This window comes from Aspergillus pseudotamarii, assembly GCF_009193445.1.
Source record: "Aspergillus pseudotamarii strain CBS 117625 unplaced genomic scaffold BDV38scaffold_36, whole genome shotgun sequence".
Taxonomy (NCBI): Eukaryota; Fungi; Ascomycota; class Eurotiomycetes; order Eurotiales; family Aspergillaceae; genus Aspergillus; species Aspergillus pseudotamarii.
This window is the reverse complement of record NW_022475050.1, coordinates 195,530-208,086: the sequence shown is the minus strand read 5'-3', so window position 1 is coordinate 208,086 and position 12,557 is coordinate 195,530. Positions and strand designations below refer to the sequence as shown.

At 48.7% G+C, this 12,557-nt stretch overlaps 5 protein-coding genes across 5 annotated transcripts; 1 reads left to right on the top strand and 4 right to left on the bottom strand.

Moving 5' to 3' along the window:
* Position 1: 1 nt before the first annotated feature.
* On the bottom strand, positions 2–1,914 carry BDV38DRAFT_250270 (cornichon family protein). Its single transcript, XM_032054936.1, has 4 exons — positions 1,225–1,914; positions 953–1,108; positions 795–861; positions 2–735 (listed from the first exon to the last, which is right to left on the bottom strand). Exons 1-4 carry the CDS (start codon positions 1,323–1,325, stop codon positions 643–645), a joined length of 417 nt encoding a protein of 138 aa, XP_031912281.1. The 5' UTR covers positions 1,326–1,914; the 3' UTR covers positions 2–642.
* On the bottom strand, positions 1,225–1,914 carry BDV38DRAFT_250268 (uncharacterized protein). Its single transcript, XM_032054935.1, has 2 exons — positions 1,654–1,914; positions 1,225–1,586 (listed from the first exon to the last, which is right to left on the bottom strand). The coding sequence occupies exons 1-2, from the start codon at positions 1,781–1,783 to the stop codon at positions 1,465–1,467; spliced, it is 252 nt and encodes an 83-aa protein (XP_031912280.1). The 5' UTR covers positions 1,784–1,914; the 3' UTR covers positions 1,225–1,464.
* Positions 1,915–2,343: 429 nt separating this feature from the next.
* On the bottom strand, positions 2,344–6,150 carry BDV38DRAFT_117026 (putative ATP-dependent permease ADP1). The gene is made up of 3 exons (XM_032051059.1): positions 4,228–6,150; positions 2,751–4,166; positions 2,344–2,690 (listed from the first exon to the last, which is right to left on the bottom strand). Exons 1-3 carry the CDS (start codon positions 5,854–5,856, stop codon positions 2,454–2,456), a joined length of 3,282 nt encoding a protein of 1,093 aa, XP_031912279.1. The 5' UTR covers positions 5,857–6,150; the 3' UTR covers positions 2,344–2,453.
* A 294-nt stretch (positions 6,151–6,444) lies between these two features.
* On the top strand, positions 6,445–10,507 carry BDV38DRAFT_272262 (putative long-chain fatty acid transporter; the record flags this gene model as incomplete). Its single annotated transcript, XM_032057457.1, has 6 exons — positions 6,445–6,477; positions 6,550–7,007; positions 7,080–7,769; positions 8,129–8,133; positions 8,491–9,275; positions 9,347–10,507. 6 exons carry the CDS (start codon positions 6,445–6,447, stop codon positions 10,505–10,507), a joined length of 3,132 nt encoding a protein of 1,043 aa, XP_031912278.1.
* Positions 10,508–10,742: 235 nt separating this feature from the next.
* BDV38DRAFT_272260 (uncharacterized protein) lies at positions 10,743–12,525 on the bottom strand (the record flags this gene model as incomplete). Its single annotated transcript, XM_032057456.1, has 4 exons — positions 10,743–10,880; positions 10,983–11,748; positions 11,829–11,889; positions 12,162–12,525. 4 exons carry the CDS (start codon positions 12,523–12,525, stop codon positions 10,743–10,745), a joined length of 1,329 nt encoding a protein of 442 aa, XP_031912277.1.
* Positions 12,526–12,557: the final 32 nt, after the last annotated feature.

Here is a 12,557-nt window from a genome sequence, read left to right as displayed (position 1 = left end):
TAAGCTAAGTTTCAAAGGCGGCGAGTAGAGTCTAATTTTTCGGGCGGCGAGAGTATCCCACTACGAACACTGCCGTTTCTACACCACCGGCGCTCTCTCCATACTAAACTACACCACACTACTTCTACAGCGATCATTTGTGATGGAAAGGCATACAGAGATGGATTGATATTACAATGGCACAGTAAGGGTATCGTACGCTCTTCATTGGAACACTGCTTGAGTGGTGGTATATACAGCACATCAGACATCAAGAGGAATACAGTCGCAACGTAAAATCAATACACGCAAAAATATCTCAATTGAACTGCATCGTAGCGATGCAGTTTTTCCATCCACCATCCCAGTCTAAGTCGTTATACCAAAAGATTGATCATCACCCCAACCAGTCGTCAGATTTCTTGTCATAGGCATATCCTACATTTCATCCATCTCCCATTGCATGCCCCGGCATACCGGCGGAGCGCCGAGATCGCTAAAATAGACAGACCCAGATTGGCGACATGAGTGCGTCCGGGTACCGTGCCGGAGAGTATTTATCATGCTTCAGCCAGTCTTACTTATCGCAAGACAAATAGCGCATCACGCGATACTTCAGCCAGAATGGCCACCGCGCATCGCATGCTCAATCGCGTCACGAACTCAATGAGATTCGTCGCGGATCAAGGCAACGATCATACTATACAAGTAGAAGAAAAACATCAAAAGGTGGAAACCTAGTTTGATGAAAGATTCCTGATAATCGGTTAGCTGGCATTCCGAGTGAGTGATGACGTAAATCCCGAACAACCGACCTTCTTGTGTACGTTGAGCTTGCGGAAGATCTCGGTCGCATCCAAAAGGTGCGCATTATCGAAAATCCTATACAGTGCAATGTCCGGTTATTATCACCATTCATGAGTAGCTCCTTTTACTCTTCTTCTTTTTATAGAGATGAGGGTTGAAGACGTACTTCTTGGCATTGAATGCCAACAGAGGCAGGTTCAACAATATCGCAAGCCAGTAGCCATTGATTACGAACAAGAAAGTAAGGAAGGCATGAACGGCAGCTTCGGGGATGATGTAGGCGTTGAGACGGTTGCAGAGGTCAATAGGGTTAATGTAGTCACTGCGGGAAAGAAAGGCGGGTTAGCTCCGTCATTTTGTCGCAATCGCTTAGTGGTTTAGAGGTTGGAGCTCCTCCAACCTTAATGCCCGCAAGCAAAGGAGAGGATAGAAACGTACCATTCCAGATCGCTATACATAATGGTGAAGAACACCTGCAGAAACAGGTTGACGGCGTTGATCAACACCGCCAACAGGTAGAGCCACGCTTCGCCGGACATGTTGGGCAGGCTCGAGAGGTTGTGCTCGGGGAATGTCTTAGGAGCTGGAGAGAAGGGGAAAGAGAAAAAAGAGGACGAACTAAGATATAGCCGCTCTTAGGGGTTCGGAGAGGAAGATCGGCTACTCAGAGAGAGTAAGTTAAAGGGGAAGACACCCGGTAGCAGAAGACGTGAAGAGATACTGGAGAAGTGGAAAGTCGAGGCTGGAGAAGGCGATTGGATTGGATTGGATTTCGGACTCGGTGTGGGCGGTGAGAAAGCCTAGAGTAATCAATACACACACTAGTCTCGTATGGTAAGGGGAAAAAACATATGGACATCTATGTACCTATCGAGCATAATAAGTATGTACTCACATGTACGGAGTATACATCCATACGGTACAGAATAGGTACAGAGTACTGGATAGAAGAAATAATTACCGATAAGACCGGTATTAATAATAGAATGCAGGACATGGAGGTCGAATGCGATATCGCTGTGGGATGCCTCAGTCCACGATGCACCTACTATACTAGGTATAGTTTACTACTTACCAGAAGCGGAGTCTCCTCGTCAACACTGCAATCAATGGATGTTCCAAATGGGCAGCTTGCCAGCTACGTATAACACAGGAGTCAAGTTATATTTTCTAATTTCACATACATTATATATGCCTCAACTGACACATTTTAAATTAATCTATGTATATATCTATAATATCATGATGATAATAAAAACTGCCCCTCATATGAAGCCCGCACGATGACGTGGGGGGAACACGTGCTTCCATCCGCATCTGGAGTCTTCTTTCTACTACTGTGTACTAACTGCGTACTACCTGCTCATACCCGTGGACTGATTGGGGTCGCCGTAATAATTCTCATTCCTCATACGGGCATATATACACTTCCGGTGAGTCGTCTCTAACCCCTCAGCGGGAATTAAGGCAAGGGTTAGATGAACATGATATAGGTGAAGAGCAGAAAAAAAAAATCATACCAGCAAAATGAAAAAGAAAAAGAAAAAAGAGCTATAAGAACATGATACAATATCTTGTCACCACTCAACACCAAACAATAATGGTCAAGAATAACACCAGTCTCGCCGAACGTAAATTAGACGAAGCGTGATGCATTCATTACGTGACTACCGCTTCTCAACGAGGAAAACATGCATCGCTCCGTAGGCAATCACGATGAACGCCCCGGAGATTATACCCAGTCCAATAACATCCTTCCAAAACGCCAAAGTATCGAACCCGAAAGCGCTCAGGATGGAGGCCCCTGGAACCTCAATGTCTAGCCCATACTTATGGTCGATCAACGTGAGGAACGTCACTTCGTTGACAATCAACGCCTCGAAGCCGTAGTGGAAGATGGACAGCTAGGATTTAGTTAGCTTTTTCATCCTACCTTCGGGAAGCTCAAGTATGTATAAACTTACAGTTTGTAGCCACAAAGCGGACTTAGGAATTGCATCGTGGTTGAGTAATAGACCAGCAAACAACAGACTGAAGAGCATCACCAAACTGCCAATCAAATTGGCCACTCCTCCATCGCGGAAGACGATACCGATGAAAAGACAGATGTTGGCAGCTGCAAGGTTGAAGAGGACAAGTACCAAGATAAATCGGAGGAACTCTGGCCATGCCGGGATCAGTCCGGTCATGGGATACACGATCACCCCCATGATCACCGGGGGCAGGAGTCGCAGAGGCACAATGTCGAATACCACCTTAGCCGCAAAGTACGTAACAGGGTGATAGTAGCCATTCGCCCGTTCACGGACAAATAGGAGTCGCTCTGCTGAGAAAACCGTGAGGCTAGTGAGTGTACTGAATCCGAATAAGGCGAGGACGAAGAAAAAAAGACCCAAACGATTTTGGAAACCTTTGATATCGTCTGTCAATCCATAAAACAGGTATCCGCACAGCACAGCGAGTAGAATAGAGATGGCATAATGAGTTAGCATCAGCATTGGATTCCGGTACAGGTTCCGCCAAGTCCGCTGAGACAGAATGAGAAACTGACGGAACAGGCCGACCCTAGCATAGCTCTTGGGTGTACTGATAGGGGCCCCTGAGAGGATGTCTGAGTTGGCCGAACCATTCGCGGTACGAGCATGCTGAACGGCTGCTACGATTTCGTCATTCACGGAACGAGCAACGTCTGAGCTGGAATAGTTGGCAACCAAGATGTCGAGATCAGTTTGACCTGGTGCAATTGGAGGTAACTCATCAGGGTCGTCAAGGATCTGGGGTGGAACATGGCCCGGCTGACGAGAAAGGCGTAACCATTGCTGAGGGTTCTCCGCCACATCACCTACATCTTCCTCATCTGTTTTGGGGGTGGCAGGACGTTCACGATCTTTCTTCCGGGAATATAGTTGCGTATCTTGGCGTTGCTTGAGAGAGACCCGGCGGCCATTCTTCGGCCTTCGATTGGCCTCTAGTGTGCTACTAGAATTATCCTCGATACTTGCGTTTGATGCACTAGCAACTGACTTGACAGCCCGCAAGCTGCTTGATGCAGTCTTGGGTGGGTCTGAGCGCACGTCTAACAACGGAGAGACGACCTCGTCGGTATGGGACCGGGTGACGCTGGCATGCATCGTGAGATCCACGAGATAATCAGCAATATTAAATCCAGGAGGGCAAGAATATCCGGAATTGTCGAAGTACTGCTGGCATGTGGAAAAAGGACCCGAGTATACAGTCTTCCCATGTGCCAGGAGAACAAGTCGGTCGAATAGCGCAACGATGTTGGATCGCGGTTGATGAATAGTAAAGATGACGGTCCGATTATAAGTCTTCGCTAGGGTCACCAGACATTCAACTACATTGAATGCATTGTAAGCGTCCTATATAAAACATGTCAACAATTACTGGGTACACAGTTATTCGAGATAATTCTTGTCTTACCAATCCGCTAGTGGGCTCATCCAGAAAGAGAATGCTAGGGCTAGTGACCAGTTCGCAGGCGATTCCCACTCGGCGCTTCTCGCCACCAGAGATACCACGGCCTTTTCCTTCTTCTGAGCCAATTAACTGGTCCCTGATATGATGGATACCAAGCTGCTTTTCAACCTCAAACACTCGCTGCTCTTTGGCTGCTCGACTCATGTCCCGGGGAAGCCGTAGTAGTGCGCTCGTCAGGATCGTTTCATGTACAGTTAGGGTGGGGAGCATGGTGTCTTCCTGATCGACAAATCCTATCGTGCTCTTGAAATCATGGTCATTGACCTTTTCTCCATTGATATAAAAGTCACCGCGGACTGCACCCCGCTTGTTTTTTCGGGCAAGAATATCAAGGAATGTCGTTTTTCCCGCACCTGAAGCTCCCATGATGGCTGTAATCTGGCCTGGCTGCGAGACACCTTGAATACCAGAAAGTATTTCCTTTCCATTCAAGTAATAAGACACATTATCCCAATATAGCGCCGCTGGCTTGTGATCCGTCAAGAGTTTGGTGGCCTCATCATCCGAATCATCGGAGAGAGGCAACTGAATACGTCCCCGATACGATCTGCGTGATAAGTACCACACGGTCAGGATTACCGCCACAACAAAGAGTGCACAACCAGCGATAACTCCAGCGATGAGGGGTGTGTTGATTTGTTTTACGGGGCGCGTGTATCCAGGTACATCTGTTTTGTACAAGCACTCTCCAGACTGACAGTTCAGGAAGATACTTTCGTCCCCGAAAACGCTCTTGATCAAGTTATCCATGGCGGGTTCCTGGAACTTGCTCCCGTCATTCGCACTGCCACCGTTGGTAGACACAGACGTAAAGGATGCAGGACCTTGGATGGACTGGTCGAGGAAATCGCCGATATCAATCGAGCCCTCTTCTCCACAGAGCATGCGGCCTGGAATGCACTTGCACTTGATATTCTCACATTTGTAGTGAGTTCTGTTCCGGTCGTGGGTGGTTTCTAGGCCCCATTCGCAGGTATCTAGACCACAATAAAACGATTCCACCTGGTCCACCCAGAATTGGAAATTGCAGGAATGATCCTCTGCCTTACAGGAAAACGTCACCTGGGGCTTCTTCTCCTTAAGTTGATCGAGGATTTTGCGGTTGGTGACATCACACATCTGGAAATTTTCCTTGACCGTGACACCTTGGCTATAACAGACACCCCCTTCGCCTTCAGGCATCATGGCATTGCAAACGTCATCGTTCTGGCACACATTGCAGTTGATGCCGCCCCAGCCATCTTTGCAGTTACAGTACTTGTCTGTCCGTGGGGTCCTCTCATGGCCATCGGCCAATGATCCACATGTCGGCTTCGAGCAGTCCTCGCCAGCATACCCAGGCGGACATACGCACTTGCCGGACAGATTATCGCAGGAAGCAAATTGAGCACATTGAAAGGCATCTAATTGGCAGTTAAAACATGGTGGGCAATCGTCTGGGCGTTTATCGAAAGCATTGAAGAGCGGAGATATAACGCGGGTGTCGGAATAGTTGCTCTGTGCTACAGCTGCAGACACCGATAACGAGAGCAGGGTGGCTAGGTAGAGCTGCACCGGTAACTTTGATCGCATTATGATCGATGTGTGTGAAGAGTGGACAGCACTCGCCTCACTCGCAATCTGGGTCTCGAGCCAAGCGGAGTGACCAGTGCGGAATGACTAAATGACTGATGGGATTAGTAGGTAAGATGGCATTGATTTATGCTGTTAGTCGACGTTCGAAGGCGCTATCTATAGGAAGCAAGAGAAATACAGAAACTTCTCGCAAAAGACAAGGCTGAAGAGAAGCAAAAAACAAGGCACAAAAGGAGTGGTGGTGAGATGTAGGGAGAGATGTAGTTGAGAGGTTGAGACAGTAGCGCAAGTCACCGATGACGCGGGCGGAGGACCTGCATTGGCATGCCGGCTGGGTGCCTGACAGCCTGGGGCATTCACGTACTAATTACTCCAAGGACTGGGGCTTCGGCGTTAGATCCGGGGGTGTTGGGCACGTGATTTGTGGTGAATTCGATCACAATTCCTGAAGCAGGTCAACTTTTAGAAAAGAGGGGGGGAATTCAGAAATTGTAAAAGACCGGGAACAAACCAAAGACCAGAAATTTAAATCTTCTGTGAGATTTCCTGCGCAGCCTTATCACCCTCATCACCCTCATCATCATCATGGTTCAAGTAAAGGAATTTGCCGTGGAGCAGGCATGTACATACATCCTCCCTCCCCTCACAACCCCGCATAAACTCAAGTTCTTTAGGCTAACATCATGGAAGTGGATGGATAAACATGAACATCATGCCAAGTACAACATAGCAGAGACATGCTGTGCCTCTATTTCAGTGAAGGATCTACAAGAACTTTCCGAGGATAAATCTCTGAGCCCATTAGATCTCTCTACCAAGCTTACGTATGGTGCTATTCGAGGTTCGGAACGGCTTCGAGGGACCTTGGCCAATCTCTACTCGGTCAAAACACCCACTCGATTGCCTTCTGATAATGTCTTAATTACACCGGGTGCTATTCAGGCCAACTTTCTTTTGCTTTATTCATTGGTTGGGCCGGGGGACCATGTCATCTGTCATTACCCCACATATCAGCAGCTTTACTCGGTCCCAGCATCGCTCGGAGCCGAGGTGAGCCTGTGGAAATCGAAGGAGAAAGACGGGTGGAAACTGGATCTTAATGAATTGAAGGAGTTGATCCGCCCCAACACCAAGCTGATTATCCTGAAGTATAGTACTCCCCTTTACCTCTTCACACTGTTACCCCGCTCAACATGACTGATCCAAGGTTTTGGTGACAGTAATCCGCAGAATCCTACTGGGGCTGTGATTCCTCAGGCTACGCTGGAAGAGATCGTGGAGATTGCGCGCAGCTCGTCGATCTTTGTTCATGCCGATGAAGTCTACCGGCCTATCTTTCATTCCATTACTCCTATGGAACCTGAATTTCCGTCATCGCTCCTTTCTCTGGGATACGAACGTACAATTGTAACTGGTTCAATGTCCAAAGCGTATAGCTTAGCAGGCATCCGCGTGGGATGGATAGCCTCTCGTGATCGGTCTGTTATTGAGACATGCGCTTCTACGCGGCACTATACTACCATCTCGGTGAGCCAATTGGACGACGCCATTGCGAGCTATGCCCTGGATGCAAGCTGCATCCACAATCTCTTAAAGCGGAATATCCAATTGGCGAAAACGAATCTGGCTATCCTTGAAGATTTCATCGAATCTTATCGATGGGCCTGTGAGTGGGTCAAACCACGCGCAGGAACAACAGCATTCGTGCGATTCAGCAAAATGGGGAAACCTGTTGATGATGTTGCCTTTTGTGAAATGCTTCTAGAGCGGACTGGCGTCATGTTTGTCCCGGGAAGTCAGTGTTTCGGTGAGGGAGAGGACTTCAAGGGTTACGTCCGGATCGGAGTGGTCCAAGAAACCCACGTGTTAGAGGAGGGATTAGAGGTGTTAAGATCTTTTATGGAGGACGGGTATGAAGAAGTCCCCATTATCCGGAAGAAATAAATGATGGAGGGTTGTATGAAAGCGCCTCGAGGTCCGAGCCATAAGTACTTGCAATGTGTTTGTATGAAATTCGAGAGTAAATATGTTTTTTTTTCTTATTTTTTTACATATCGAAGGTACGGAGTAGTATACTTAATTATCAAAGGTCATGGACATACGACTCCTTCACGTTCTTGTTCTTGTTATTTTTATTTTTATCTTTAAACTCTAAAGAACCAACTCAAGTGGGTGGACCCCAGGTACTGTGTAGTAAATGTACTAGTACTAGAGTATCCGTACATACCGAGTACTTACCTTACTACTAAAAGTGGATCAGAAGATTTAGTACAGGTAAGTAATGTTGGTCCCCGTTTTCCGAGAGAGCCGGACCCATAAATCGAGCCGAGGCAACTCCAATCGCCCTTCAACACCATAATCCATGGACCATGGAAAACATCCATTTAAACCCATCCCTCCCTGTACCCTTTGGATCTTCTACACTTCCTCTTGCGTCGTAGCCCCCGATTGTCTGCGCTTTAACTCGCATAAAGCGTGCTTCTCTAGCAGATCCCTACTACAGCTCCCCCAAGATGCCTATCCCTTTACCTGGTATGTACCTGGATTCCTTGATTCCCATCCGAAATGCCAAGAATTATTAAAAACCACCTTTCATTGATGATGACCACTGACCATATACTGGGGATTCAGATATTCCTCTTTCTATCGCTACCCCTGCTGTTGCCACCACACTCGCATACTTGAACGCTAAATACTCACTGTTCTATGATGTGGCATTAATCGGGGGCTTGATCAAGTCCATTTTCAAATCTCGCTTGGCAGAGCGTCGTGACCATCTGAACCTCTTCTATGTACTGGAGCAGCATGCCCTGTCTCCGGCGACCAAGGACAACCAATTCATCGTCTATAATGGCCGTGCCTGGACCTTTTATGAAACCTACGTCATGGCGTTGCGGTATGGCGCCTGGCTTAAGAGAGTTCACGGAATCAAGCCCAAGGAGATCGTCGCGATGGATTTCATGAATTCTTCGACCTTCCTCTTCCTTCTTCTGGGACTCTGGAGTATTGGCGCCGTGCCCGCGTTCATCAACTACAACTTGTCAGGGAAACCCCTGACACACTGCGTCAGAACTTCGACCGCCAGATTGCTGGTAGTTGACGAGGAAATCCGTCAGCAATTTACGCCTGAGCAGATGGAGACGCTGGGTTCACCGGACTTCCGTGAAGGTGGTGGGTCGGTCGATGTGGTCTTTTTCACACCCGAAGTGGAGTCCCAAATCATACAGATGGAGGCCACGCGCGAAGATGACAGCGTCCGAAATGGTCCTGCCCTCCGTGACTTGGCTTTGCTTATATACACAAGCGGTACTACCGGCCTACCGAAACCCGCTATCGTCAGCTGGAGGAAGTGCTGGACCGGCGGCACATTTGTCACCCATTGGTTAGGGTTGGCCAAGAATGACCGTTTCTTCACAGTATGCTTCCCACTAACTCTTGCAAAATTGTTCACTGTCCTTTCTTACGCAATAGGCTGATACCAATATAGTGCATGCCACTTTACCACTCATCCGCCTCGATCCTGGGGTTCGTAACTTGCTTGCTGGGCGGGTCAACCCTGATCATCGGCCGCAAGTTCTCCGCTAGAAGCTTCTGGCGGGAAGCACGGGAGAATCAAGCAACAATTGTACAGTATGTGGGTGAAACCCTGCGGTACTTGATGGCCGTTCCGCCTGAGATTGATCCTGTCACCGGAGAGGACTTGGACAAGAAGCATAATGTTCGCGCAGTGTTCGGGAACGGCTTGCGACCTGATATCTGGGGCCGCTTCAAAGAGCGTTTTAACATCCCCACGATTGCTGAGTTTTATTCAGCAACCGAAGGCACCAGTGGGTCCTGGAATCTCTCCTCCAACGACTTCACAGCAGGGGCAATCGGGCGAAATGGCTCGCTTAGTAGGCTGATTCTAGGAGGCGGCCTGGCCGTTGTTCAGGTTGATCATGAAACGCAGCAACCCTGGCGGGACTCAAAGACGGGGTTCTGTAAGGAAGTGCCACGAGGCGAGCCCGGCGAGCTGCTGTATGCCATCAACGCGGCAGATCCTGTAGAGACTTTCCAAGGATATTTTAAGAACTCTAAGGCTACCGAAAGCAAGATTGTTCGTGACGTGCTGCGAAAGGGTGATGCATACTTCCGCACTGGTGATATGGTGCGGTGGGACACTGAAGGCCGGTGGTACTTCAACGACAGACTCGGTGATACCTTCCGGTGGAAGAGTGAAAATGTGTCCACAAGTGAGGTTGCCGAGGTATTAGGAGCACACCCAGATGTGCATGAAGCTAACGTCTATGGTGTTGCGCTGCCTAATCACGACGGACGCGCCGGCTGTGCCGCCATTATTCTGCAACAACAGCACCAGGCCACCGACCCATCGGTGCTCATACCCCCCACCCAAGAGACACTGAGCAGTCTTGCAGCTCACGCCCTAAAGAATCTACCTCGCTTCGCAGTCCCGCTTTTCCTCCGTCTCGCGCCGGAAATGCAGGGAACAGGAAACAACAAGCAGCAAAAGCATGTACTGCGAACCGAAGGCGTAGACCCGTCGCTGGTCAGTACTCCGGACAAGCTGTACTGGCTCCAAGGGGACAAGTACGTGCCCTTTAAGCAGAATGACTGGAGCCGCTTGCAGGGTGGACAGGTGAAGCTGTAGTGGTTTCTCCTATGTTATGACGATCTATACAATCTATCTTCTCGGTCAGGCTTTTAAGTATATATATGCGGTGAACATCATCCCCGCCTATCGAGCGATGATACTCTGCCCACTCGTTACTTTAAATTTCCTCGGGAATGGGCCGTACATGTGTTTTGTGATATCATTAGCGTCCGAACAGTATTATTCCCAGCGTATGTTAGATGTTATATCCTCCCACGGTCTACCAAAGCTGTCACCGTCCCACAACATGTAACTCGGCACATCGAAAAGCTGGATATACCACTGCTGTAAAGCCAAATGCAAGCCACATGCCCAGATCACACTTCTGAGGCAAGGCCTTGGCAATCGGTCCGACAAAGTATGACTGAGACTGGAATAATACATTAGTGACTGTATGTACTAGACAAGAAGACCGTATGTCATAGTCCAACATGGTAATATAGGACTTATTGCGTATGACAAAAGCACTTACCATTCCAAGGACGGCACCCAAAATCCCAAATACAAAGCTGGCACCGGCAGCAAGACCCATCGGCAAACGATGTGGATTATTCCAAATTGCCCAGTCATAGTCGCGCCCTCGGCGAAAAATCCACGCCTCTTCCAGACAAAGCGCCAGCCATGCCACAATCCAGTAAGACATGAGCGGGAGAAAATTCTCCATGATCTCGCGAAGATACTCGCGAGCGACAATTGCGCAGACGGTGTAGATCACGACTTCTAGTGTAGTCAGGAGAGGTCGCGGGATACGTGGGCCGTAGCGGCCTAGCATTTGGAGGTTGAGACCCGCTGAGTATGTGCATGGGATATTGTTAGAGACTGTGCCGAGAAGGAGGATGACAGCGCAAAACCGGCCAAAGCCATGTAGGTTGCTGAAGGAGGCCGCGAGCAGACTCCCAGGGGAGGCAAGAGAAGCCTCAATCCAAGCTTGATTCGAGTCAATCCCTGTTGCTAGGCCGATGCCTAGAAGTGTTGTTAAAGCCATTGCCAGGCTCATGCCTGCGCTACCGGCGAGGAACATTCGCCATGAATTGGTTGCTGTTGGGAAGTAGACGAAGTAGTCTGCGCTTGCTGGAGCCCAGGTAATGGCCGAGGCGAAGCAAAGAGAGAAAAACGAAAGCCGATCTGAGGCTGTCGCTCTAGGGATATCTGAGGATAAGAAAGGTGAGGTGATGAAGCTTGGCCCGGCAGAGCCAATCATGATGGCCAACGTTAAGATTTGGATGATCCAAGCGTATCTATGGCTGGGTGTCAGCTGAAAGACCCTAAACAAAGGCAGTGGAGGCCAGAACTATCTATGGAAAGGGTTTCTAGTTACCTAGTGTAGAACTGGAAAAGGTGCACACCAAGAGTGGCGATGAACCAGGTCAGAATAGATACTACAATTATACCAACAGGAACAGCTGTACGGCCTCCGGATACGGTATAGATGACCTGGCCTCCGAGAATGCAGTTCACCATGCCATATCCCAACATGGTGAAGATATTGAGTAGACAGCATGCCTTGCTGAGGTAGTATCCAAGGAAGTATCGAGTCACGACCTAAGTGCAATATTAACTATAAAGCCCATGATCATCGTCTTGGTAATTCTTACCAATGTTCGATTCCCACTTTTGGGACCCCAAGTACTCATATACCCTACACACATACTTCCTAGTATAACCCCCAAAGTGGCGCATGTGGTGGCCTGGCTCCAATCAAGCCCATATAAGGATGGACCGTACAGTCCCACGATAATGTTGTTCCCGGTCAACGCAGAGCTTAGCCACAAAAGAAAGATGCGAGTGTAAGTATTGGGTGCCGGGGCCTGGCGCTCATCATCTGCTACGCGTTCAATTCCTCGAGCCTCAACTCCAGACACTTTACCGAATACTCGACCAAATACCGCGATACCTCTTTGAAAGTTAGAACCTTTCAATTCTGCATCGGTAGATAGTAACTCCAGTGTATGGACCTGGGGTCCGGTCTCCTTGACCTGTACTTTTGGGTCGTAACCCTGTTCAGTGTCTGCCATTACAATTGCCACGATGGTTGGATTTGGTAGCC

Bases quoted from the DNA above. Each gene is read 5' to 3' on its own strand.
- BDV38DRAFT_250270 (XM_032054936.1), bottom strand. From the start codon at position 1,325: ATGTCCGGCGAAGCGTGGCTCTACCTGTTGGCGGTGTTGATCAACGCC. The intron at 862-952 runs GTACGTCTTCAA...TGCACTGTATAG, and splicing joins TTGGCATTCAATGCCAAGAA to GATTTTCGATAATGCGCACC. The intron at 736-794 runs GTCGGTTGTTCG...ACCGATTATCAG, and splicing joins AGCTCAACGTACACAAGAAG to GAATCTTTCATCAAACTAGG.
- BDV38DRAFT_250268 (XM_032054935.1), bottom strand. From the start codon at position 1,783: ATGTCCTGCATTCTATTATTAATACCGGTCTTATCGGTAATTATTTCT. The intron at 1,587-1,653 runs GTACATAGATGT...TGATTACTCTAG, and splicing joins ATACTTATTATGCTCGATAG to GCTTTCTCACCGCCCACACC.
- BDV38DRAFT_117026 (XM_032051059.1), bottom strand. From the start codon at position 5,856: ATGCGATCAAAGTTACCGGTGCAGCTCTACCTAGCCACCCTGCTCTCG. The intron at 4,167-4,227 runs GTAAGACAAGAA...TGTTTTATATAG, and splicing joins ATGAGCCCACTAGCGGATTG to GACGCTTACAATGCATTCAA. The intron at 2,691-2,750 runs GTAAGTTTATAC...ACTAAATCCTAG, and splicing joins CCGCTTTGTGGCTACAAACT to CTGTCCATCTTCCACTACGG.